The 26,690-nt window shown below is 37.4% G+C and overlaps 1 protein-coding gene across 5 annotated transcripts in view; it reads right to left on the bottom strand.

Moving 5' to 3' along the window:
• The window catches only part of Dclk1 (doublecortin like kinase 1), a 341,030-nt gene that overhangs the window by 63,126 nt on the left and 251,214 nt on the right, over window positions 1–26,690 (bottom strand). For 4 of the 5 annotated variants that reach the window (XM_074043544.1, XM_074043543.1, XM_074043545.1 and 1 more), the window contains one exon: window positions 14,392–14,486. In XM_074043544.1, coding sequence (XP_073899645.1) covers window positions 14,392–14,486 — 95 coding nt within the window. Of the gene's footprint in view, window positions 1–5,988; window positions 10,712–14,391; window positions 14,487–26,690 lie in introns of those variants that run through there. The other variant, XM_074043546.1, reaches the window with a different exon arrangement.

Below are 26,690 nucleotides of genomic sequence, written 5' to 3'. Positions count from 1 at the left end.
CCAGTGGAAGTCTGTGTTGACTGGGTAGACTAAGCATTGTAAATCTGGACTTTCCATGACTTCTTATTCTTTTTTCTCAAAATTAGCATTCTTTGGCTCAGTTTGGGCTTGACAGAAGACTTTAGGCATCTTACCTCAGACTTCTATAGACTACTGGTAAATGGAGATTCAAATATGGTACCATTTTGATCTTATCTACTATTTTTTCTATTCTTACACTAGAAGAAATATTTCTGAAGTTTGTTTATATGAAATATCCTAAAAAAGTAGAGACTCAGTCTTAGCACAACTTTAGGAGAAATGTAAAAGAGTGGTAGTGTTAATTTCACTTTAAGATAAAGACATAAGCAGTAAAAAGGTTAGCAGTCTGTTAAATATTACATAATAAGTCTGAGGTAAAGCTAGGAATAAAAGCCTAGGCCTGGTGATTCCCTTATAGTTTTGATGGGTTTTGACCAAAGACCTATGAGAACAAACAGGGTAACAGCTGTATTAGAAAGCTCAATGGACAAAATAATATCAAATATTGGATATTATGATTGTCTAAAGGCAGTACTTTAACAATGGATGTTTCTGTCTCTTCCTCTATTTCTCGAGAAACAATTTACACATTGCAATTCTATTTCTAAACAGTCAACACAGCTTGTCCTAAAAGATCTTCCTTCTGTTTCCCTGGGTTTATCCACTTGGTTGGCCTGATGGGAGCAGGAGGCAGTGAGGGGGTGGCATTGGCTCATGGTGCTGGCTGTCTGTGGAGCAGAAAGATGGGGAAGAGTATCTGAATTGATAACGAAGAGGTGATGAGAAGCAAACTTGACCTACTTTTCCTCTGCTTACCTGTTCCATTCAACCTCTTCCCCATTCCATCCAGCCTTAACTGTTACAAAGTAAGGGGGAAGAGAGGTTTTATATGGTTCATTATACTCAACAGCCTCTGCATAGGAAATTCAAAGACTTTAGTTTTCATTAAAAGAAAAGACTTGGGGGAATGCTACCTAAATTACTTCAGGGCCATTTGAATTGAGTGCTATAGAACATCTTCCCGGGTATGACAAAGATGAGAATATCCCATTGGGTGAATTCATGAATGCTCACAATGGACACCATTTGGATAAAAGTTAATTTAATAGTAATGACACATCTACTTCCTTGTGGGACATTCTTTTGTGATTACGCTTGTATATCCTTGAATGCCATGTAGTTTCTATGGTGTGCCCTTTATTTTCCAATATTGTAACAATCCCCCCATCAATAAGCCTAGGATTTGAGCTGTTTTTCCATTTTCTCTCATCCACTCTCCCTTTTGACCAGCATCACACATTCATCATATGCTAGAGTAGAAAGAGGGATTCAGAGCCTAATCCCAAAACAGTTTTTCTTTGCATAACACTTCGGATTCATAACCCCCACGTTGAAAACACTGTAAATATACAAGGTCCTAAGCCATGCTCTGCTGACTTTTATGAATGTCTGTTTATGAAAACCTTGTTACTTATAATATTGGGATAGCAGGCTGAGACAAGGCAGATTTATCATGCTGATGACTGGTGAAAATAAACATTAACATGACCACATTTGAGGGGAAGCTGTGTGTTTTCTAGAACAGTGAGTACCTTTATCTCCTGTGTCATTGCAGACATAATGGTGCTCCAAGCAGAAAAACACAAAGTAAATGTTTAAGATGGAGAGCTTCTCTTCTGATTTTCTGGTCCTTGAGTTTCTTCCAGCAGTATCACAAATGGTGTTTTATAATACAGACACATTGTGGTTTGGTGTGGCAGGTGCTGCCTTGTCATGTGGTGTTTTATATTTTAGAAAACAAAGATACATTTTCTCATCAAGTACGCCAATTAATAGACCAGTAGTGTGTGTTCTAGCAAAGATGCCTGCAATTTATATACTCATGCCAAAAGCTTATTCTTTTAATAAGAACATCAGGCACTCTCAACACAGAACTCTGACCCAAAGCATATGAAAGCATCTTTTTAAAACTGTAATATTCTATAAACTCCCTGAATATTAGTTACTAAATTACCTTATCAACTAATGAATTACATTTTCAACGGTGCCGCCAAATGTCTGATGTCCTGAAGGCTTGCCACAATGCCAGCTGTGTTTTCTCTGCCATATAATAAAAAAAATCCTTCAAGGGTGTCAAGCTCTGTGTTGTTATTTTTTTTCTTTAAGTAGGATTAACACAAGTTTGCCTATGTCTACAATTGTTTATTTTCAACTCGAGGTTTGTGTTTTTGAAAATGTACCCATGGTCATTTCAAATTTCCTGCTGAGAGCAGAGATAACCAACAGTTTTAAGAGAAAAACTTATTTACTTATAAACAGGGTACTCTGAAAATAGAAAGTTCTAGTTACAAAACTAGAACCTTATTTACTCAGAGTAAAATAAATCTATTAAACTTCTAATAGTGTTCTCTCTTCTTTTTCCTAAAGAAGATGGTGAACACTAAATATTTTTCTATGACAATGAATATTGACAGACTAAAAGAATTTCAATTCCAGGGACTGGAATTGACCTTATATTACCAATCCCACCTCAGTTACATCCAGGAACTAAATTCCCCAATAGATAGCCCAACTAGGTGCTCAGATGACCACTGTCCAGCCACCACTGATATTGAGCACATTACCCTGGATGCACTCCCTTAATTAACAATTAATGTGAGGCAGAATAGAGAAAGTTCTTTAAGCTATGTTGAAATTATGCCACTTGGTATTTTCCATTTGTTGTTCCTATATCTCATCTCTAGAGTCACCTTGTACAGATCTAATCTGTTTTCTACATGAGAGCACTTCAGGGTTTTGGAAACAGTTAGTGGACTTTTTCTTTGTCTCCTCTTTCTCAATTTGTGTATTTCTACTTCCTTTGGTTGTGACAGAGCTTCATGACTCCTTTCTTCTCCTGTGGACACACTCCAGCTGGCAATACCTCTTTTTAAAGCTGGTGCTCAAAGCTGCATGCAATTTTCTGTGTGTGCTGCAACCAACACAGAGCAGGGGGAGGATACCATTTTCTTTCTCTTGAGTAAATATTAATTCACTTCAAGATCATATTGGCTTATCAGTGGTGCCATGTGTTTTAACTTTTTGCTGAACTCACAGGTGTGTCTCATTTCCCCATTCTATATTGGAAAGGATGGTGTTTTGGAACGAGTCCAAGACTTCACATTTATTCATATTAAATGCCATCTTTATTACATTAATATTGTTCCATCCTGTTATTCTGATTTTCTCACCTAACATTTCTCTCTCTCTCTTTCTCTCTCCCTCTCCCCCCTCCCTCCCCTGTCTCAATTAATTTCAATAATCAGCATGGCTCTTTGAATATGGTTGTTACTAACCCACCTAAATATACATAACTTAGACTCTCTTGGAACCCACAAGTCTGGCTAAAGAATTTTAAAAGTAGTAAAGAGAAAATGGTAAGTTCTTATTCTCTAGAATTGACCTGATGAGATTAACGACTTTATTTGTGATCAACAGAAATTGAAAAGCCCACCTATATTCTTGATTGCTTCTAAATGAAATCAGTTTACTTATTTGGGTTTTCTGAGCAGTTAAACCATTTTAGAAGGCACATGTTGATAAGATTTTACGTTTGCTTCAGTTAGTTTGCTAATTCCAAAGCATCTGAGCCTACAGTACAACACATGCAGTTATTTCAGAATTTAATGCAATTTGCTGCTCTGAGAGGTATTGTGACATTTGAAATGTCATCACCTTCTAGCACATTTAATGGGAACCATTTGGGCAGGTTGCTGACACCTGGATGCTTTTACGACACATCTTCGTAAAAGAACTGCCCTAAGTAAGAACACATCCTAAGTGTAGCTATTTAGTTTGGGATCACATAACAGATGGAGAACATATTACACTTTTTGAAGTAAGTGAGAAAGCTGACATAACAACTCTAACCACATTTTACCAAGATGTATCTGATGACTATGTAGTAAAAGAAACAGTTCATTTTAAATGTTATGAGTTACTCCTGCCACTTGTATTAATGTTGCCACTCAGCTGAGGTCCACACTGCATCAAGATTTGGAAAATATCCAATTGAAACAATTAATACAGTCAAGGTAGACAAATATCGTCATATAATTTTAGATTTGGTTAGATAGTTGTACAATATCCGCTTCTCATTTTGTGTTGGCATACAGTTTGTTCATATGGATATGGAAAGTGGTTAAAATAAAAAGAGTTTAGAAATCAAGTGTCGTATGTCTGCATCAACTTTATAAAGAAAACATAAACAATAAATAGTTAACAGACTTATACAGTTATTTTGTTAACTTTGACTTTAGATTTACAGAAGGGTTTTTTTTTTTTTTTTTTGTGGCACTGGGGTTTGAACTCAGGGCCTCACACTTGCTAGTCAGGTGCTCTTACCACTAAGTCAACTCGACCAGCCCTAGGTCTACAGAAGTTTTGAAGACAACCTGATTTCACAACACTAAAAATTAATGTTGGTGTAGAGGGCTTGAGAATCAGAGCATTCTATGTAATATAGAAAAGCCGTACATTTATAGCCTTCCCAAGTGGGCATGAAGCAGTAAGTTGATGAGATCCATCTGCAAGGACTAATAAGGCCCAGCTATTTGAAAGAAGGCACAAAGGACATGTCTTTTTCCAAATTCCTTTGTCCCTTTTTTTCATAGTATGTTCAGCCTAAATAAACTTTATGCCATAAGCAATCTTTTAAATAACTAAGAATGAATACTAAAAATTTAACCGAAGATAAAAAATTTCATAAAGATCCGGTTAAATTATTTAAAAGACTGGAGAACTATTACTCATAGAATTGGTTTACTAAGAGGAGAATAAAAGACTACACTTATGAAGCCATGAGAGCAAAGATTTCAAAAATAAATGTACTTATTTACAGTTATATCTATTGTTTATTATATCAGGTAGTCTTCTTTGCTCCTACTTTCCAGTCACTATAGTCAGGCCAAGATCTATAAATGTGCCATCAAAACCATTTGTCCTGAAGGAACTGTGCCACTGGGTAGTTATAATGCCTCCACTCATGAATTGCTCTTCATAAAATCATAATTTGGAAGGAGTAGGAGATCCTTTTGTGCATTTCTACTGGAAAGAATAATACCTCCATAATTTACTTCCCAGTGGGATTCCCAGCTCTTCTGGGTACCTGCTACATTTTACCTTAAACTGTAGTTACATTAAGAAAGTAATAATAAAGTTTGGAAATTTTATGAATTTGGAAACATTACCTTGAATTGTAATATTACTGCTGTAGACACTGATTAAATTTATCGTGGAAAAAAATAAAGAGAATTTAGAGACAATTTTAAGATTAAAAGGTCAGAATTAAAACCAGAATGTTGAACTTTTATAATAATTTGAGTGTAAAATATGTTTTCTAAGTTGACCAGCAAAACTGTCTGTTTTCCTTTTTACTATGAATAAAACACGTTATACTTTTGTTGTAAGCTAAAGTTAAGGAATCAAGTATTTTATTATAATTATTTATTTGATTAGTTGTAATATATATTTATTTAGTGAACATACTTGTTTATCCAGTGCTTTAAAATAGTTTGCATACATGCACAGCCATGTGCACTTACACACCTGCACGTCTTTCCCCATGACCTTAGGGAACACACATTTAACCCCAGATGATAACTAGTATATTTAAAAAATGTACTTTACTTTTTTTTCAGCCAGTTGGCAATTTGTCTGACAAATTCACCCCTAAGGCAACCCTGAGAGGAAGGTATATTAGCAATTTCAATGCAACCAACTGAAATGGACTTCCTCATCAGATAATCTTCTTATTTTGTTTTTACTGTCAAGTGGTGTGATTCTGCAATATCTTAGGCATCACTTACTGATGTGAATTACAACAGAAGAATACCAGAGACACATATGATGATGAAGATAGCTATTACTTCACATGGTCATTTCAACACCAAGGTCTATTCATCTGAAAGAAACTCACTGAACAACATAGGCAGTTTTTCCTGTTTATTATATTGTTATTCTAAGGTGGTCAGTATCACAAGTTAACTTCAAGAGGGATAACATGGTCCAGTGTGAAACACAAAGTACAACATTTTACAATGAAACCACAGCACAAAGGGATGGAACTTTCCAAACTGGGTAGTTCAAGGGAACATTTCCTTAATTCTCAGTGCTACAAAATTTTACTGATGGACTCAATTGATGGATTTTCAAGTGTATTGCTGTCAAAAACATTGTAATAACACCTTGTGCTCTTTTCAAAGAGGAGATTACACATTAGCATTTGAAGTATGTAGTCTCTTTATAAAAATTATTCAAATTTAAAATGTTCATAGTACATTTTAAAGTTCAGAGTCCTTAGGAAAAATAAACTCGATTCCTTGCTTGCTGATGAGTGTAAACTCCTCAAAAAACAAATCACAAAAAAATTAGCTTTCATGGTTCTTTGTCTAAAACCTTCAAAATACCTACTATCTGGCTTCAAAAACATTTTGTGGCCATATATAATACAAACACCCATGTATTACATGCACCATTTATACTGCCTTGGAATTTATCCATAATCTTTACTACAATAAACCACATTTTAAAGACACCATATATCATGCACCCTTAAAAATTATAGTGAGGGCCTCTGATTTCCTAGAATTCCCACATGCGTTACAGGCATGAAATTACAAGTATTTTTCAACTGGCAGTGTAGCAAACTACAACAGGCAATTGGTGTAGTGAATTCAATATATCTCTACTTTTCACACTGTACCTCTGTGGAATATCTCAATCAAATACAGTTGTCACTAACATGCATAATCAGAGATGCTAGCAAGGCTAATGCCAATATGCATAAATGAGCGAATGTACACACACAGAAAAAAGTCATTTAGCATTTTCAAGTGTGTATGTATTGATGCAGATATATACACACAAATAGCAAGTATATTCAAAACAGTTTTGAAGTATATAGCTTAGAACATTGTCTTAAAAAAACATATAGAATTGCCTTACAAGTTATCTGGCTTTGTTATTAAACTTACTTCAAATCAAATACATTTTGTGTTCTCTTCCATTTGTGTTTCAACATAACACTCAACTACCCAGAACTCTGTATTTTATTTTTTAGTGAAAATTGACTGGCAGTCACTACTGTTGTCAACACATACACAATAGTAACATCAGTCATATTCAGTCATTTAATCATTGAACACAAAGACATTCAATATAAACATCACTGTGTACTTACTTATATTTAAGAATTAACACAAGATTGGATTTGTCTGAATTTCAATTTTTTTAATCTATACTTCAATTTGTTTGGATGAATCAGAATATTTAAATATTCTGAACCATTTTTGTCATAAAAATGAACTGCTTTTGAATTAATGCTCCAACTAATATGTCACAGTATAGCACTTTTTGACATAAAGTTTTGCACTGAATTCCCCAAGAGCCAGTAACCTATAAGGCTGTGTCACAAATACCATACTTTACTACTTATACACATACACAGATACTTAAATGGCACACCCACGTACACGGAGCCCTGCAAATTCACATAAACACTCACACACCTGTATAGATATATGGCCACTATGAAAAATTTAGTAGTTCAGTAGTTAAAATACACGTGGCTTTTAGACTTCATTGTTTTTAAGTAGAAAAAAGAGTAAAAGTCCAATCATGTATCCATCTGCAGTGGATGCTGGTTAACACAGGGAACACACACTGTACTCTAGTGCTGCTTCAAATGCTTTTGGAAAATATGACTTGACTTGAAATATTTTGATGAGCTAACGTGTATGCAGGGAAGTGTACAGATGGGTGAACCTGAACTTTCTGAAAAATCTACGACAGTACAGACACACTGTAGATTTAGCCTTGCTTAAATGATTAGAGAAGACAAAGAATCATACCCCACATCGCTTTCAAAGCCAAAGTCTTGTGAGTTCACACTGAACTCCACACTTTATATATTAGGTTTTGCATTTCTAAAATGCTGAAAGCAGGGAAATATTTCTAATCTCTTTTTCTATGATATCTATGTCTAAGCAAAAAATAAGTGCAAATGAAAAAGTCTCAAACTTTCAACCACAGCTCAATCTTTGAGGCACATTGAAATATCAGCACAAGCACAAAAATTGATGGCTTTTGCTGTATAGAATACTCTGCTGCTCAGCTGATCAATTTTAAAATTCAGTGCCTAATTTTGTGAAAAGAATTCTATAAATAAGAAAATCTTAAGTGCCTATAAACCACCAATTTAGTGCCACCAAAGAACTGAAATCTGGTTTATTCCTAAAGATTTTTTTAAAATTCTGCTTTAAGTATAATAGAATTATGCTCTGCCTAGAAAGAGATCTCAAAGGCTATAAATGGTATGCTATTTCAATCTCAGAGGGACTTTAGTTTCAAAAAGTAAATGATATATATTGCCCCTGAACAGTCCCTTAATAAAAGTCATATGTTCAAAAGATTAAATGCTGTGGAATAGCATTTCCCTTGGAACTGCTGGAATGGAAAGTTGGCCATGGTATCTATCGGCAATTAGTACAAGTCCACTTTCTTTTTGCCGTGTCTAAACAAAGCCATGGGCTTTATATCAATTGGCAATATCTGCTACTTATCCAGAACAAATAGCATTTATTGGACCTCTCTAAGCAGTAGTTATCTGTAAGATTGACAGTGGAGGGAAGTTGAAATTCCTGAAATTTATTTTTGTTCAGGACTATCTGACCCCACCAGATTTAAGTTAACTGTTCCACTGCTTTCTTTGCATTTTGACAGTTTAGTCAAATATATACTAATCTTTCATGGGCTCCACTGTATTAAGTAATGCATTTTACAAAGACATAACTAAAACAGACACTGGCATAGGCAACCTCACAGATGTTTACTGTTTTAGCTAAGACAAAGCAGCCTTTTGATCTCAGCAGGAGTCTTGTTCATTTCTATTGGAAACAGTTTTAAATTCTAAAGTCTGAAACAGGTATTATTGTGGACTGTTCTTTCAAAATGGAATAGTTCAGTTCGCAGTTCTTGAATAACCTGCCAGAGAAGTGTCTTTCTCTCCAACAGACAGGATAATGAGGCACTAATTATTATAGAGTTAAGTTTTCAAATGCTGTTAGGTTGCCTGAACTTTTAATTTTTCTTCTTCTTTTGGTTGGAATATTTTATTCACTTATAAAGTGAGATGGTAATATAGGTAACTATAAACCAGATGGTAAAATTTGCTAGTTGAACAATTTACCAAGAAGATAAATCACTAACATTTAAAATAGTGTATGACAACTGAATTTCTCTCCGTCTTGAATCAGATGTTTTAAAATTGTTTTCAAGTAAAATTTGAAAGAAATTTCAAGCAAAAGCCTCCAAATGGCATCATACATTTTAAATTTATCACCCACTGAGATATGTCAAGCCTGCAGAATATCAAAACCATGCTTTATAAGTCTTAAACTGTTAGTGTTTGAGCTAGTAAAAGTAAATCATCACGGGATATGGTTTAAACACAATACACCACACACATTAATTTTTAACATCCAGATTTTAAAATAATTATTTTATGCTTAAGCAAAGCTGACTATAGTTTTTAAAATAGAGAACTAGAGGAGCAGAATTAGTAGGTTAATGTTTAACACTGGGTTATAATCATAGACTTACTAGGTTTAACACAAAAGGAGTTTTGCATATGAAAATTCTAAAACACCAACAAGATCCAGGAGTTATCAGAATGGAGATTTAGTTATTTTGGACCTCATCTATATTGCATTATTAACAAGAATTTTGATTCTCAAATTGAATTTTTATAACAAATCCAGACACAGTTTTTATGGGAAAAATTTGCATTCAAAATTACATAGATAATTGTAGGGAAGAATTATATAATTTATACCAATGCTACTGAACACATTCCTCATGTGTCCACACAGCATAAGCTATGTTTATGCTGTTTCCAATGAAATACAACTTTTATAAATAAAAGTTACTTGAAAACAAAACAGGGAAAGTTCTTAATGTCCAATGTTTGTCTTCAAGAGACATATCTTTCATATGAGGGTTTTTTTCCCCCTTCAGATATGTTAACTCACAAAATCTTGATTTTTTCCTACCATCTAGGAAGAGAAAAATCTAATTGAATATTTTCATTATTTCACAATAAATGCACTTTTAAAAAAAAACCATCCAAATTTTAAAAAGAATGTAACTTTAAGAAAAAACATGTTTTTCACTGCCATTTTAATCTGCTTTATAGTAAGTACAGACAAAAAATGATCTATATGTCTACTTAACGATTAAAAAGAAAATCCCATCTATGGACACTATAACTCTACAACATTAGTGTTCTTATACTCAATATTGAGTCTATATGTGAAATTTATCTAGAACTAGGTCTTGCACAAAAACCTCAGCAGTTGAGCAATACTGTGTTCAAACTCCCGCAATCAAATCAGAGGGAAGAGATACTTTAAAAATTCATCCCTTCAAGGATGGACATCATGAATATAAAATGCCTGCATGTTTACTATTGTATGATTTAGTCTTTATCATTTCTAGGTATGCAAAACTCATTTGTGTATTTTGCTGTTAGACATTTGCTTAGAAAATGTGAAACCTTCACCCAATCACAAACCATATACATTGCTCCATGTGTCTTTTACACTGAGTCTCCTACTGAATCCAAATCATCCGATGAGAGGGGGCGGTACAGGTCCTGTAAGATGAAGGGCAGGATAGATTCGTTTACTTAGCTTTTGTGGGTGCCCTGTTGCTCTCTTAGGAGCAACTCTGAATGGAAATCCTTGGTTTCTAATATCATTAGATCTCTTAAAGTCACCAACTTTGGGTAAGAGGAAAGATAACCATAGAGAAACCATCTACAAAGACAAAATGATGCTGATTAAACCTTATGACCAAAAGAAAAAAAAGTGCTGCTTGATCTACCATGAGATTTTTGCCTTCCTTCATGTCCAGTTGAATTATGGCCCCAGACATCTACAAAGGCCAACTCTGCTACTCTGTGTCTAGGCAATTCTTCCAGGGACATTTTCTTTCCATTCTGGGTACAAAAGGAATGTGCTTACCTCACAAAATAATTCATCAGGAGAGCCAGCTGGCATTCAGCATATTCTGCTCCCAGAGCAACAACTCAAGTGTTGTACTAGCACATAGTGTAAACTCAACAAACACTGCCCTTTCAAAATTTTATGTTAGGACATTTGGAAGAATGCACAATTATTCCCCCATCCATTCCCAGTGCTCCTTCCCTGTTCCCCAAACCCTTGCTCATCACCTTCTTCCCTCCTGCCCTTTTCTGCTACTAGAATTCTCTGTTGGTAGCCAAGCAACCAGCTCAAATCTGCAGTGTCTACAGTTTTTTTTTTTTTTCAATTTTGTGCCACCCACTCCTCATATCCTCTGACTGATCAGATAATCTACAAAAGTCAGTGATGTGGGAGTGTAATAGGGAGCTTCATTCAACCTACACAACTCAGCACATTTTTTCCCGATGTCTTAAGAAACGGGACCAAAAAAAAGTTCTTGGATGGGAAAAGAGCCTCTGCGATCTGCTTCTGGGGATAGTCAATTGCTTCTAGACAACAATTTAAATAACCATTTTTAGGAAGAAAAAAATGTGACACACAGACTCTCATTACATAAGACTATTCTAAAAGGTCAAGAAAAGTAACATGGAAACATGATTTTAAGGGAAGAATAAAAAGCTTGTTGAATCATAATTGACACAAGTAAAAATATAGATGTTCTTATCTGTGAAGAAAGCAGTCAAGTATCTCAATATTCCTTTTTAAAAATTGCTATGTTCTTGTATTTTAAAATGGGATAAGAAGTGTCTGTGTGTGTTGGGGGTGGGGCTGCCAACTCATTTTCTGGCTATGTTGCTAGGCAACACAGAAGGAAAAAATAGAAGTAGCTACTGTTTTCTAATTTGCAATAAAAAGAGTTAATTTATTCTTTGAAGTGTCTTCTTTTAGCACATGCCATGTTTCACTTATTTCAGTATTTCCTGTAGAGGAGTGTGGCCAACCAGTGGAGAAGAATATTAACCAGATTTGAAACAAGATCAGTTTTTAGGGATATTCTCAGCCCATTTTAACCAGGAGGGGTTATTTGATGTAGTTGTCTACACACCAAGATGAAAGTCCCTTTCACTAAAGCAGCTGGGAACTGCTTCATGCATTGACATGGTACATAGATGGAGGATGTTCATAAACTCAAAAGGCTTGAAAACAGAACCATCTTTGAATACATGCAGCTAAAAATGCTTGAAAACTAAACCATCTTTGAATATATTCAGTATCCCGCTTACAACATGTGCTTAATAACTGCTTTCAGATGGTGAGAAGTCCCTTGTCCTCCTAAAATACATGAGATTTTTCTCTCTCTCTCAAGGATGGTACTTGCACTGGTAATTTAAATGGAAAAATGAAGAATCTGTCAGAGAACTATACCTTATAATCACTTCCTAACTGCTGAAATGCTAATTATTTAAGTCAATGACTACACAGCTGGATGGAAATATTCTGCCTCAGTTGAACAAAATCCTACTGAGGCATAGAAAACAGAGGGCAAGATACAAATGCTAGCCTCATTCTGCCGACAAAGAGCATCTGAGCAAAGCTTTATACCTCCAAGATGGAGGGGTCTCAACATGCAGGGAGAGAGGCTCAGAAATGTAGCAGAAATTCTCACTCAATCTTGATCTCAATAACTAAACCTGAGCTATACCGATCCATCCTGAATCTGAGTTTAATGGATCAAAGGATAAAGAGGGATTTTAGGCTAGGTGTACTCTCCAAAGTACACACAGAGAGAATGTTCTCTGACAGAGGGTCCTTCCTGTGTTGTATCTACGGCTGTCCCTATAGATTGGAGCCTTACTGGATAATATTTACCCAGAAAAAAAATGACCACACCAGCTCTCCCTCCACTGAATGATAGGCCTTCAGGAGATTGAATGAATTTGGCTAATTCTTCTTTGAAGTTCATTAATAGTTCCTTGACTTTAAAATACCAAAATTAGCTTGTGGCCAAAAAGAAAACCCCAGTGAAAACACTTGAATGGAACTGGAACAAAGTTACTGGGTTTTCTATGTTCAAAGAGACTGCTCTGTTTTTCCAGCTGACGCACAGAAAGGATAATAGACAGAATGGCTGTGATAACCCAGCCATTTAGTAGAGAAGCTAATGCCAAGTTCCAGGCTTCACCAAACAATGTAAAGAAGCTCAACCTGATGCCAAAAGAATAAGTGGAGAAAGCTAATGGAATCAGATATTTGGTGCAGCAAGCTCAAAAGGGACTGAGGGCTGAAGGAGTTCCCCTCCTACCCTGTTTTGGGATGGCCAATGGCTGGCAGCCTAAAAACCCAGCCTGGGCTGGAGATGTGCAGAGAGGGGCTTCCGTTTTGGATGAAGCTTAAGTTTATGGAACTTACAAGTGTCACTTAAAAATACATAATTAAAAAAACAAATTCAATAATCTAGTATTTGAGTGCAATAGTCTCTAAGGAGCCTTTGCTCCTTAAAATATTTGACAAGCACCATCGTAAAATCTCTTAAGGGTACACATTTCCCCCACCTCACTTCTGAAATCAGGACCATAAAAGGCTTTACATTTCTTCCATTTTACTTCCTTTTTCCCCCTTTCCAATCCTCTTATTCTTGTCTTGGTATTACTAAAGTGGATAAACAGTACCAGTTGTGGGGCACGAGAACAGTAGTTCTTCCATCTTGACCTTCATCCATGTCTTTAGCATGGAGTACCCAACACTGTTTCCAGCAACTTTTTCACTTTAGTCTCCAAGCTCAGCCAATTTCTCTCTTATTACACAAGAGGCTCAAAATAAATGCCAGTAGTGATGAAAGAGAATGTCTCCGTGTGGGTTTCATTCACAAAACCATGTATGCTTATGAACTCATCCTCTGCTCCATGGGCTATCAGCTGCTCAGCACCATCATTCTATGCCACAGAGCAATACCCTCCCAGGATCCTCCATTTCATTAATAGCAGTTTTCCTTTTCCTTAAGCAGCTGGTAATCAGTGATGATATCTAATGAAATTCATTATAACTAAGGAAGCTTACAAATCAGTGCTAACAAAATCTGCGCATTCTAAGCAAAAAAAGGGAAGATATTTAAAGGTGAAATAGTCAATCTACATTCTTCTCAGTGTTAAGATTTGGACAAGTTGGTAGAAAAATTGAAAAGCCTTGAGTTCTAGCTAAACCATAGCTATGATAAGTGACCTACCATGAATCATCACCTGCCCTGGCTTGGCTATTCCCTGGAGACAAGCAGCATTATTTGTTGGCACCCATGGCACTTTGTACCAAGGCTCAAACAGATCTTAAAAAGGTAGCTTGCTTATTTCCTTACCCTCTGCTTCCGCAGGCTTCCTGGGCTTGTAGGTGATGGACTTGGCGATTTGCCTGAGCGTGGAGTGGAGAGCTGACTACCAGGGGTTCCATTAACTGGAAACACAAAGAATCACACACAGAGAAAAATGCCATGTTAAAGAATTTTCACGACAATTCATCTCTCAGAGAAATAAACAGAGAAGGACAGCTGCTAAAATTTAGACACCCACTTATCTGTATCATGAAGAACAATTTTTAGAAATTCATTGCTTTGTTAATCCTGTATTTAATACAGCAGCAGGTTATATAATAATTTTAAATGTACTTTTTATAACTTTCCTGATGAATTTATTAATAATGGCTCTCTTTGTCCCCACAGAGATTTTAGGAGTGTGGTTAAGATCTTGAGATATTTTCAGTGTGATTCACCCTTAATTCTTTAGTTGCTTGGTTCTTCCAAGTAGGAGAAAATATTAGCACAGGTCACAAGTGACATTTCCAGTGCCTTGATAAAATAGGTCACAGTGTTTTTATAATTAATAACTCACTTCTAGAAGTTTCTACATCCATTTGTGCCTCATTCATCCCCAATCTGATTCTGAAGGACAGGACAAAGTAATTGGCAACAATTGCTGAGGAACTCCTCACAGTTTGTCTCTGCTGCCATCAAAGATAAAAGCTGCTTTTCAACAGGTTCAAATCACTAGAATTCTACCTGATTCTCAACTTTCATACAGCATTATCACTAAGCCGAGATAAAGCCAGAGAATTCAAGTAAGCAATTCTTTTCTCTAAGTAATACTGTCTCTAAAAACAGATAAAACCCCTTAAAGACGTGATTTTTATAAAGACATATCAATCTGCTTCTATTTTACTTGTAAAAATGACAACAATACAGTTTCACAGTGAGTGAAGCAGACTTAGGCAGGAGACACAGACATTCTGGAGGGTGCATAATAAACACTTGCCAAGGGGGAGAGCGACAGTGCATTCCACTTACCTTCTATGAGTTCTAACATGGACACAGTCTTAGTGTTTGACCTGACAAGAGCAAGAAGCAAAATCTCTTCTGAGCACTAAGCCAAGCACCCGCGGAAATGGGAAGCAGTTGGATTAGTAAAGGATGGCTAAGGCTGCTCCCCAAGCAGGCTGAATGAGATGCAGGATTCATCAGCAGATGCCTTTCCTGCGTAAGGCTGACGTCCTCCCAGCAGCAGTGGGAGGTGCGGGTTCTGTCTTAGGCTACATCAAAGGTGTCAATTAAGCCTCATGCCAAAGCTTGGAGCCACTACACCCCCCACCCGACACACACTCACTCCGGAAGCCCCAGCCTGCTCAGTCCTTTGCACTGAATCATAACGAAGTGCCTCTGGGGGCAAGAGCCCCAGTGTGACTCATCTGAGAATCAAAATGACAATAACTCTTCTAAAGCCTGGCAAGTACCAGGTAATAAGGACACCCTCACAAAACTCAGTGGCAAAGTACAATGTTTATTGATTTTTCGTACACTATGTTTTCATAAAAACTTAATGGTCCATGAAAGTGGGAAGCTCCTTGTTTTGTTTTGTCAATTCCTCCAAAGACCTTCAAAATGTCACATACCCTATGCTGTGCTAATTTGTAATTTTGCCTTTGAGATGTATTTGGTAACTCCTTTAAAAAAAAGCCTAGTTTTTCACTTGGGTTTTTTGTTTGTTTGTTTTTGCAGGTGCGATGGGAAGCTGAGAAAGTTTTAATTTGTTTGCATGCTACAGGACTGTCTGAGCTTCAAACTAGAGACTCATTCTGCTAGACAGCCCAGCCAGTGCCTTCTAAGGGAAGGGCTCAGATGCAAGTAGGGACATCAGCACTAAGGCAGAGGTAAAATCTAAAACAGGTAAGGAAATAGCTGGTTGCCTTCAGAACCTGTTTAATGAATGCAATATTTTCTTTTCCCACTTCTATTCCACTTTATGTCTCTGTCATACTTAAAGGCTACACAGATTGAGAAAAAGTGAGCAAAAAAGAGGAGCAAACTCAATATTGATACTTTTTATTTTGGGGACTCTAATTTTTTTTTTCTTTTTGGCTGGGACTCAAACTCAGGGTCAACGCTCTGAGAATGATGTAACTACTACTGAGCTACATCTCAGCCCCAGCACTCCAATGTTATCAGGTGAATGGAAAGTGAAGAAAGAGGAAGACAGCCTTAAGAAGAAATATCTTTCCTTAAAAAGGAAAACAAAACAACAGACTCTTATGTTATAGACTTATTTTCTATGCATCATCAATGCGCTTAAATCTCGTGTATATATTATCTCATTTGAATCTCACAATAACTCAGTGAGGTAGGCAGTATCACTTCCCCCCACTTTACAGATGAGGAAATTGAGTCATAAAGATGATGAGCAATTTGACAAGTGGAGGTCATAATCTAGCCCAGGCAACCTACAGCTTGCTCCCACTTTCCCTGAAGTACCAGGCTTTTGACCTCCAGGAAAATCACAATTGTGATTATCACAATAAAGTATTTTGAGAGGGGAAGTATTGGGTGGTGCCGCTGGAATTCTGATAACCAAGGGGGTCAAGGTTGGCCTACACCCTACGGAGAGGGCAATGGATGACAGACGTGGAGCTGAGGGTGACACAATGAAGGAAATGTGACCCAAGCTCAGGAGACCATGTATTCTAGAACTGGGAATTGAGGAGGGAGTTAATGTGTGCAAGGAAGAGACCTATGTAAGTCAGATGCAGCAGACATGGTGTTGGGGGGAGAAGAACATTATGAATGAGGATGGAGGAATAGACAAAGACTGCAGAGTGTGCAGGGCATTCAAATTCAGGTTTAGGAGTTTGGTTTTTATCCAAGGGCAATGAGAAGCTATTGAATGATTTTAAGTAGGAGCCATGAGATCAAATTTGCATTTTAAAAAAGCTCTCGATTAGAGGGGAACAATACTAGGCACAAGGACAAGGCGGTCCTTTACAAGCATGTCCAATAGAGAGTGAGACACTTTTAAAATTCCCATGGCCAGAGATAGTGGGATGTCTCATCTAGGGTAGTGCAGTGGGGGAGTGGTAAATGGAAATGTGCCAGTGTTAAGAGGACTATAGGACTACAGAATATGGTAAGTGATGGTTGAAGAAGATTAAGCTAGAAAGGACAATAGAGTCTGGATACCTTATGTGATATCAGTTCTACATTGCAGGTTGGTGCAGATTTTCCTATTTTCCAGGAGGAGGCTGACGTTCAGAGAAGTGACTTGCTCAAAGACACACAGATGAAAGGTGGTAGAGCTAGAACTGGATTGCAGTAATGGCTTTACTTAAAAACTTCATACTTTCCCAGGAGCAGCCTAATCTGTCACATCACGACACATTCAGAACTTCCATCCCATCTGCAGAGCTGGAGACCTCTAGGTTTCTCTCTACACTGGGTCCTTGGATCACCTCCTTTGTGTGAAGCCTCGGAGCTCCCTGCTTCCACTTGCATTGCCATCTTTGGAGAAATGAAGCTCCAATGCTAAACCAGTCAATTTGCAATCAAAGGTTTTTGGGCACAACCAGTCTGAATGGTAGAATGGCCTGTATTCTTAAGAGTCACAGGGTCAATTCAGAGTTCTCCTCTTGGCCACCTCAACAGCATTAGCAATGTCTTAAAATTCTTCAGAATTCTTTTTGACACCCAGAAGCATTGCACACCTTATTGTTGGATCATTGCTTGGACAAATAATTTTCTCTCATAAGTAACTCTGATGCATTTATTGAGCTCACTTTTTATAATCATGTAACACAGAAACCCCTATATACCAATAAGAAGGGTTTTGTCATTTATCAGTGCTTATTTTAACATTCAACTTACAAATGGCATTATTTTCCAGAGGCCCCTATTAAACAATTCTTTATCTTGAAGGGAAAAATTCACCTTAATACAGCTCTTGTTAAATAGGCAATCAAGTCAAATAATTATTTCAGTCTGAATTCACTGCACTCTGAATTGATAAAGAACTGATCAGAACCATTGCTTTACATCCAGTCCTGGATTCTTTTGCTCAAATCTGTCTGGGAACATTTTCCTTCAATCCTATATTCCCTTGCTCTGCTTGTTACTTTTTTTCTTTTCTTTAATTTTCAGTACTTCTGCTTGAACTCGGGGCTTCATGTTTGCTAGGCAGGCGCTTTACCACTAGTCATACCCCCAGTCCTTTATGTTTTAGTTATTTTTCAGATAGGGGCTTATGTTTTTGTCCGGTCTGGTCTGGATTGTATGACCTTCTTACCGATGTCTCTGCTGTAGGTGGGATCTCAGGCACATAAGATCCCACACAACCATAAGTGGCTTATTTGTTGAGATGGGGGAGGGTCTTGCTAACTTTTTGCCTGGGTTGGCCTTAAGCCTCTGAATCTCCACCTCCAGAATAGCTGGGAATATAGGAGTAAGTCATCTTGCCTGGCCTACTTGAATGAGAAATGTTAAAACCTCAGAGTGGATTGTGATGATCAATTATACAACTGGCCTCCAAAGGGCTCTGGATGGACTCTGACTGCACAGCTAACTTTTGCCACTCCTCAACTCACCTGTCATCAAAGCCCAAAAGGGATTCAACAGTTCACAGAAATCCTCCCTTATCTGAGGCTTCACTTTCTGCGGTTTCAGCTACCCAAGGTCAACTGCTGTCTGGAAATATTAAATAAATGAAAAATTCCAGAAACAAGCCATTTGTAAGCTTTGAATAACTTAGACGAGTGTATTTCACAACCATCCTACTTCATTAATAGTTGTCATTGATCTCTTACTGTGCATAGTTTACAAACTGAACTTATTAAAAGGTAACTGTGTTTAGAAAAAAATGAGTATATGTATAGCGTGGTGCCATCTTTGGTTCAGATGTCCATGGAACCTCCTGGAGCGTCATGCCCCATGTATAAGGAAGGACTACCGTAACATTGGTTACAGCCCATTGTTGAATAATACTTCTCATGAAGGGTCTGGCTCCATCTGTCTTCCATCATTTCAGACAGCTGATCCTTTTCTTTATTGTTACTAGTATGAATTGGAACCACAAATTCAGGGTTTTGTAGCAACCAATCATGTGTGCTTAGTATCTACTTCATTGTGCCTTTTAAATGACTTCAGACTCATATGGATGCTGAGTAACTCCTTTATGGGCTAAAAGGGTTTCTCTTAATGGTTGTATTCCTAAGACTCTCAGTCACCAGGTGAAAGCTGGACATTTTTAAATGTCTCAAACAGGCCCTGAAATCAGAGAATTCTCCAAGCAAGACTATGCAATTAAGAAGCAAGCAACTGTTTTTTTCATTCAATAAATACATTGTACTGGGTGCTGATGACGCATGCCTGTAATCCTAGCTACTCAGGAGGCAGAGATCAGGAGGATCACAGTTTAAAACCAGCCCAGGCAAATAGTTCGCGATACCCTTTCTCAGAAAAATCCTTCACGGAAAAAAAAAAAAGGGAAGGGCTGGTGAAGAGGCTCAAGGTGAAGGCCCTAAGTTCAATCCTCAATACTGCAAAATAAAATAAATTAAATAAATAAATAGTTTGTTGTGTTCCTGCCACATTCAGACACTGTGCTAAACACAGTGGATTCAAAAAGGAAATGCACAGAAGATTGTAAGGATGAATCCAGAATCACCACACGTTGTAGTGTGTATCTCACTAGGAATCAAAATGAGAATTTGCCCCCCCCTAATTAAAGTTCTGCAGAAGTGGAATTCTCCTAAGGGAAGAAAAAGATTGAGAAGTGTTTATAGGACAGAGTAAGGCCTCTAATTCTCTCTGGGAGGTGCAGGGTGTGGAGGGGTGAGCAGACACACATGGCATGTGATTTTTTTAAATACAAAGGTCTCTTGAAGTAAGAGATCAGAGCTTAGAGAAGATTCCTAACCCAATCTGGGTCAGTTCTTTGTACTAGAATCAGAGAGTTGATGAACTTTTGATCTGTTCTTTCTTTCTCTGGACACACAGAACTAAAAGCTGTTATCCAACATGGTTATGAGGAGAGAATAAAAGGATAACATATAAATCACTATTGATTTTCTATAAAGTGTCTGTGAACTCTGCTGAAAGAAACTCCAGACATCAAACCCTTTCATACACATTACCAACACCTACTAGAACATTCTTCCATGCTTGCTGGATTGCTCAGGATTGAGTACTTGAAATGGTTTCCATGAAACTTTATACACATTTGAGTATGTTTACGGTATGAGAAGCAACATATGTGCAACTCCATTTGACCCTCATTGCTTTTATTTATAAAAAGATTTTATAAAGTATTTGTATTTAAATTCTGTTTTACAATGAAATAAAACCTAATTAGATGGTTTTATTATCTTACCAGAGTCAAAACAAAAAAGCACAAAATGAAAAAACTACAATGTGTTTAATAATGAGAATATATTATTTTACAATGAAAACTTTAAATTAATTTCTCAATAGTGAGTTTCATAACAAAATAGAATTTTTCTAGGCAAAAATGAATTGCAAAGTGACAATCTTCAATGATCATTGTTTCTTTTTACCTTGCTCCTTTCTTCTTTTATATAATGTGTTTTACCCTTTAGGCCAGATTATAAACTGCAAAATTTTACTATAACAAAACATTCTGACTTTTCTTTTCCTCCTCTTCTTTTATTGCAACCCTGAACAAAATTTGGACATAAAAATCCACCTTGCTGTCTCTCTTTTTTTAGCTCATTTATTTCTGGCTCTGCACTTGTCGGGATAGAGGAGGGAATATGGCTGCATATATGTGTGTCTGTAGGTTCACAGGGAGGTGATTCAGACATGTTTCCATGGGGTTCTGGCTTCCTGCCTTAGATGGTCCCCTCACTCCCTAGTCATCGATAGGGCTGTTGATTGCTTAAAATCTTTTTCCAGCCTTTGTCTATTGTTTGCCATATTATTGAGAAAAAAAAAAAAAGAAGGAAGAAAGAAAAAGCACATAGAGTCAACAAAGGCAAAGAAAAAAGAGATGACTCCCTAACAGAGCAGGGAAAAGGTACTTTTTCTTAATTCTAGCTTCATAAGCAAGGAGCTCTGCTTCTCCAAAGAGCCCATCTACTGAGAAGGATGGGAAGGAGAAGTTAACAGAAATAGAGGAAAGGGATAAATGGATATGGCTCTGCAAATTAATTTTTTAAATAGATATCCAAAAAAAGGCCCTTGAACTTTAAGAAGTCTAGGCAACCCGTATAGCTTCTAATATTTGTCCGTTCATTCATGCAGTCAACATCACCCAGTAGTTACCATGAACTTATAAGTGGCATAGAACTGGCAAAGAACTCCTGCTCTGAGAATTTACCACCTGACAGGGTGAAACAATGTATCACCTGTGGACTGAGAGCCCAACCAGTTGCCTTGGGACTGCAAGGTTGGGAAAGATCCTCAACAGTGACATGACCAGGTAATATTTACAGAGATCAGTAGGTGCATGGGGTTTTGACAACTGAAGTGACAAAAGAAGACCTAGACCAAGTATTAGGAATAAAAATGTGAGAAGGAAAAGCTAAAGCACTATCTGGGGAAAAAATTCTATTAATTTTTAGGATGGAGAAGTGAGAGAGGTAGTTGGAAAGGAAGACTGTGGCCAAATCAAGACAGTCCTTTACTTGAGATCAAGAAGTTCAGACTTTGTTTGGCAGACAGTGATTAATGGCAACAAATGGGGCATTGGTACGCAGGACAGATGGAAGAAGCAGAGCACAAAGCCAGGACAGTAGCCAGTGGGTTTTATAACTACTTCGAGGAACAGGAGTCCTGGAACAGCATGGTGGCATTGTGCAGGAGAAGCAGAAAGACTGTGACCAATTGGATGTGGAAGGAAAGATGATTTCAAAGTAAGAGGGAAAAAGCTAACCATAAAACAATATCAGCTAGTCTCCTTTGATATGAAATGATGGAATTTTTGATTCCCTATCTGTTGATCCAAGAACTGGCTGTGGTTCTAGTGAGGAGATTAGGCATCAGGGTCAGCATGGGTGAGGGCCCTGGACTGAGGGCACAGAGCCCCTGTTACACTTCACCCCTCAGATGGCACAGGAAAAGACCCCCATTCTAGCTCAGCCTAAGAGCTGGCCAAGGGCAGCCCTAAATTGACCAATCGACACCATTCCCAGACAAGGCTCCACAACTTCTTTGTCTTGTCCACTGAATAGTTCCTTCCCAGACCGCCTTCCCAGTGGCATCCTCACTGTAGAATCCTGTGACCTCCTTTCAGATGCTACTTGGCCTATTGTCATGGAACATACTGGCCAGCTCCTCCATCTCCAGCTTCCTGCCTCTGTGACTGTCACTGCTTTTATTGTTCATGGGCCTCCCCTGATATGCTCTTAGAATTTCAGCTGTTTCCCAGGATTCCACTTTCATCTTCACCAATTTCTGTGGAGCAGAGTCAAGGTGGCTTATATTTCTATTATTTAAATCACTACTATACACCAGGATCCTTCAAATACATATTGTCAGCTCAAACTCACCTGACTATCCATAACTAGTTATTCCTAGTTGCCTATTGACATTGCCAAAATGTTTCACATCCCACACATCTAAAGTGAACCTTATTTCCTCTTTGTCCCCCTCAACAGACAAACTGGATCCCAGGCTCTGATTCCTTTCCCTGACCTTACATCCAGTTAAATTCTTCCTCTTGAAGTCTCTCTCATTCTGAACAGTGATGTTTCAGTGCTGTCCTGACAATTTCTTTCTAGGGTGACTGTTGGGGCCTGACAGAGCCATTTCAGCCCCTCATATGAGCCATCCTTTCTATATCAGCACCATTGTTGCTAAAATTTAACTGTGATCTTTCATGGCTTTGCTAAAAATCCCCCTCACTTCCTAATATCTACTACTAAAATATGCAATCTAACAAGCAACTGGGCTGGCTATACCAAGTTTTCCAGACTTTTCCTAGAATTCTATTGTTCAGTTTTTGCTTGCTTGTTTTGAGACAGGGTCTTGCTATGCATCCCACTCTGGCCTTGAATTTATAATCCTCCTGCCTCGGCCACCCAAGTGCTGGGGTTATAGGCATGTGCCACCATGTCCTGCTCTTTATTATTCATTTTTATTGGACTGGCAATGGTTCCCTAATATACCATATGTTTTCATGGCTTTGTGCCTTAATTCACATTGGGAGGGAGTGCCTCTGGCCCTTCTTACCCTGGTAGGCTTCTTCCAGTCCTAACGTATAAATCCTTGTCTCTTGGAAGCTTTCTCTGACTTTGTTAAAGCAATTAACAACTCCTTCTTCCTCAGGACCATCATGGCACTTACAATAAGTGGTGTATATGTTTGTCTCCCAACTAGACCATAAGCAACTTTGAAGGCAAGGACTGTGATTTAATTACCTTTTTACCCTTAGGACCTAATACATGTCTAGAACATAGCAGTTACTTGGAAAATATCTAATTAACGTGGGTCATTAACGGTAAGGAGCGATAAAAGCAGTTTATAGAGGATACTGTCTCTAAATAAACAGTAAGGCAAGATAATGGCTCAAAGCTCTAAAGAGTAATTATGGAGAGTCTGTTGGGATGGACACTAGGAGGAGTTTATGGGTGAAAAGAAAGAGAATGATGGCTTACACTTATAATCCCAGATCACTGGGAGGCAGAGGCAGGAAGATCTCAGTCTGAGGCCAGCCCTGGCAGAAGCATAAGACCCTATCTGAAAAACTAAAGTAAGAAGTAAAAAGAGCTGGAAGTGTGGCTCAAGTGGAAGAGTGCTTGCCTAGCAAGTACAAGACCCTAAATTCAAACCACAGTACTGTCAAAAAAAAAAAAAAAAAAAAAGAGAGAGAGAGAGAAATTTAAAAAGAAGAAAATGTAAAAAGGGATAGACTTTATATGCAGTAACAAATTATAAAAACACAAGGGATGAATCACAGCCTCTTGATTATCTTGGTATATTTTATTTTCAACAATACCATGGAACCCTGAAGTAGAAAAGATCCCCTATAGAAGGTAGAGGACCGAACTACACTAAAGGAAAAGACAGAGCTAAAAATTAACTGCTAGCTGTCTGCCTTTGAAGGTGTTTGGTAGAAATCAAAAGAATTTGACAAATTAAACTAGTGAGTTGATTAAAATTCCTTTCAGTTCCCCAACTGATTCTTATCTTATCTGCATATGTTGCATAAAATATTTTACATAACTGTAAAAAAAGTAAAATTTGACTAGCATAAATAAAAAAACTTCAGAATTTCTGGAGTCACACACAAATGTTTTTCATGCCCAGGGTGTACAGGATGGTGCTTCCATCATGGTACAAGTCCATTACTAAGGCAGGGCTTTTCTCTCTTCAGATGTTTGTCCTTGCATCTCCAGCATCTCCAGCACTCAGCACTGAAGGTCCGTGGTGGGTTCTCAATGCATGTTGAATGACTGAACGGTTGTTGCCATGAGTGCTTCTCATTTAGCATAGGCTATGCACTCATCCCTCCATATTCTTAAAGTATTGGGCCTGTGACCTCCCACTAACACCAAAACCTACAGATGCTCAAGTCTCTCATAGAAAATGGCATAAATCCTGCAGATAATACTTGCATAACCTTTTGTATACTTTAAATTGTCTCTAGATTACTTATAATACTTAATTTAATATAAATAACAAACAGTTGTCATAATCTATTGTTTAGGGAATGAGACAAAAATGTGTATGTTTAATATAGACACAATTTTTTATGAGTATTTTTGATCCATGGTTGGTTAAATGAAACCTGCAGACACAGAGAACAACTGTACTTTAGACCATAGGCTTCTGAAGGTCAAGAAATTGCATACTTGAACTGATGTGTGTAACTCAGTTATGTTTACAAAGGCTTCTTAGGAAGAGATTCTAAGTAGAGAATGTCTCTATGAGAAGAAGTTGGCTATGTATGTACATGGGAATAACAACTCTAAAATTAACCCAGAAAAGCCAAAGATCTTCTAAGGGATTCAAGAAGAAGTGGTCAAAATTGTGAAATTTCTAAGTTTTAGGTGGTCAGCAGCAATGAAACTTCAAGATAGGTAAACATGGTTTCCTTATGTTTTTCATATTAAGAAAACAATATACAGCAAAACTAAGCTTTATTGGTCTTTATAGAAATCAAATTACTGCATATTACATTCTCATCTTTGGAGTTATTTTATTATAACTTCTCTGTGCAGAAAAAGAATTTACTTACAAGAACTTCATGTTTAAATTACATGTTTTATAAGATGTCAGTGTTCCAAAGACATATGTATAATCAACTATACTAAATACTTGTATATTATTGTTATTTTAAGAGAAACTAAAAACTATTTTTCCAATACTTAGTGCTTCTCCATTCAGAGTCTCAGCATGCAATTATCTGGGGGCTTGATATTCTTTTTGTGTGATATTAAGGTTTCTGTTTTCTTTTTCTTCTAGCTCTACTTGGCTGCTTTGGGCCCCTTCTCTAACAGAGGCTAAGAATAATTGGACACTTATGTGAATTATGTGATCAATAAATTATTTAAGGAGCCTTGACCTCTGAGCTTCTTTGAGTAGGGGATCTTGTCTTTCATCTCTGTGTCATTAGCACACTAGCAGCTGCTCAACACTAATAGGCTACAACTGATGTTTCTGAATGTGTAAATGGACACCTTACATTAATAAATCACTTTTAACTTCTTTTAGTCCTGAGAAGCGGAATCGGTAAGGGATAGATGGAAAATTGACTGAAGATTCTTGTTTTTGCACTAATGCTGATGTACAAAGGAGAGTTTCTGTCCACCACTGGCATACATTATGAAGTTGGGATGAATTATTCTAGGATGCTGATGCTGGAGAACTAATACTTAGCTTATGTTGTAAGCTAAAACTGGGTAAATGGCAATCTCAAACCAGTTACTAGACTATTTCCTGGAGATCAAGAGTTTTGTAAGTGCAGGTGAAGAAGCCGCTATCAAGTTCTGCCAGCCTGGTATGGCTAGAGTGCTGGGAGCCCCAGGTACCAGCCTTGCACTGCTGCTCAACTCAGTAACTCTGGCCAGAGCAGTCACCTCAGTCCCACCTCTGGTTCCTCATTTCTGCAAATACTATAATAATATCTTGTCAGACTTGCATATTGTTGGTATTGTTGGGAGGGTCAAAGATAAAAGTCTTCTATAACTATGCTGTTTCATTTAATTATAAGTTAACCATATGCTATGATTTGGATAAGTGTCCCTTGAAAGTCCATGTGTTAAAGGTTTGGTCATCAACCCATGGCATTGTTGGGAGGTGGTAGAACCTTTAAGACTGAGGCTTAGTAGAAGGAAGTTAGGTCACTAAAGGTGTGCCCTTGAAGGGGATTGTAGGAAAACTCTTCT

The sequence above is a fragment of the Castor canadensis genome, chromosome 10 (genome assembly GCF_047511655.1).
Source record: "Castor canadensis chromosome 10, mCasCan1.hap1v2, whole genome shotgun sequence".
Classification (NCBI taxonomy): Eukaryota; Metazoa; Chordata; class Mammalia; order Rodentia; family Castoridae; genus Castor; species Castor canadensis.
The sequence above is the reverse complement of the archived record's forward strand: the minus strand, read 5'-3'. Positions and strand labels throughout refer to the sequence as shown.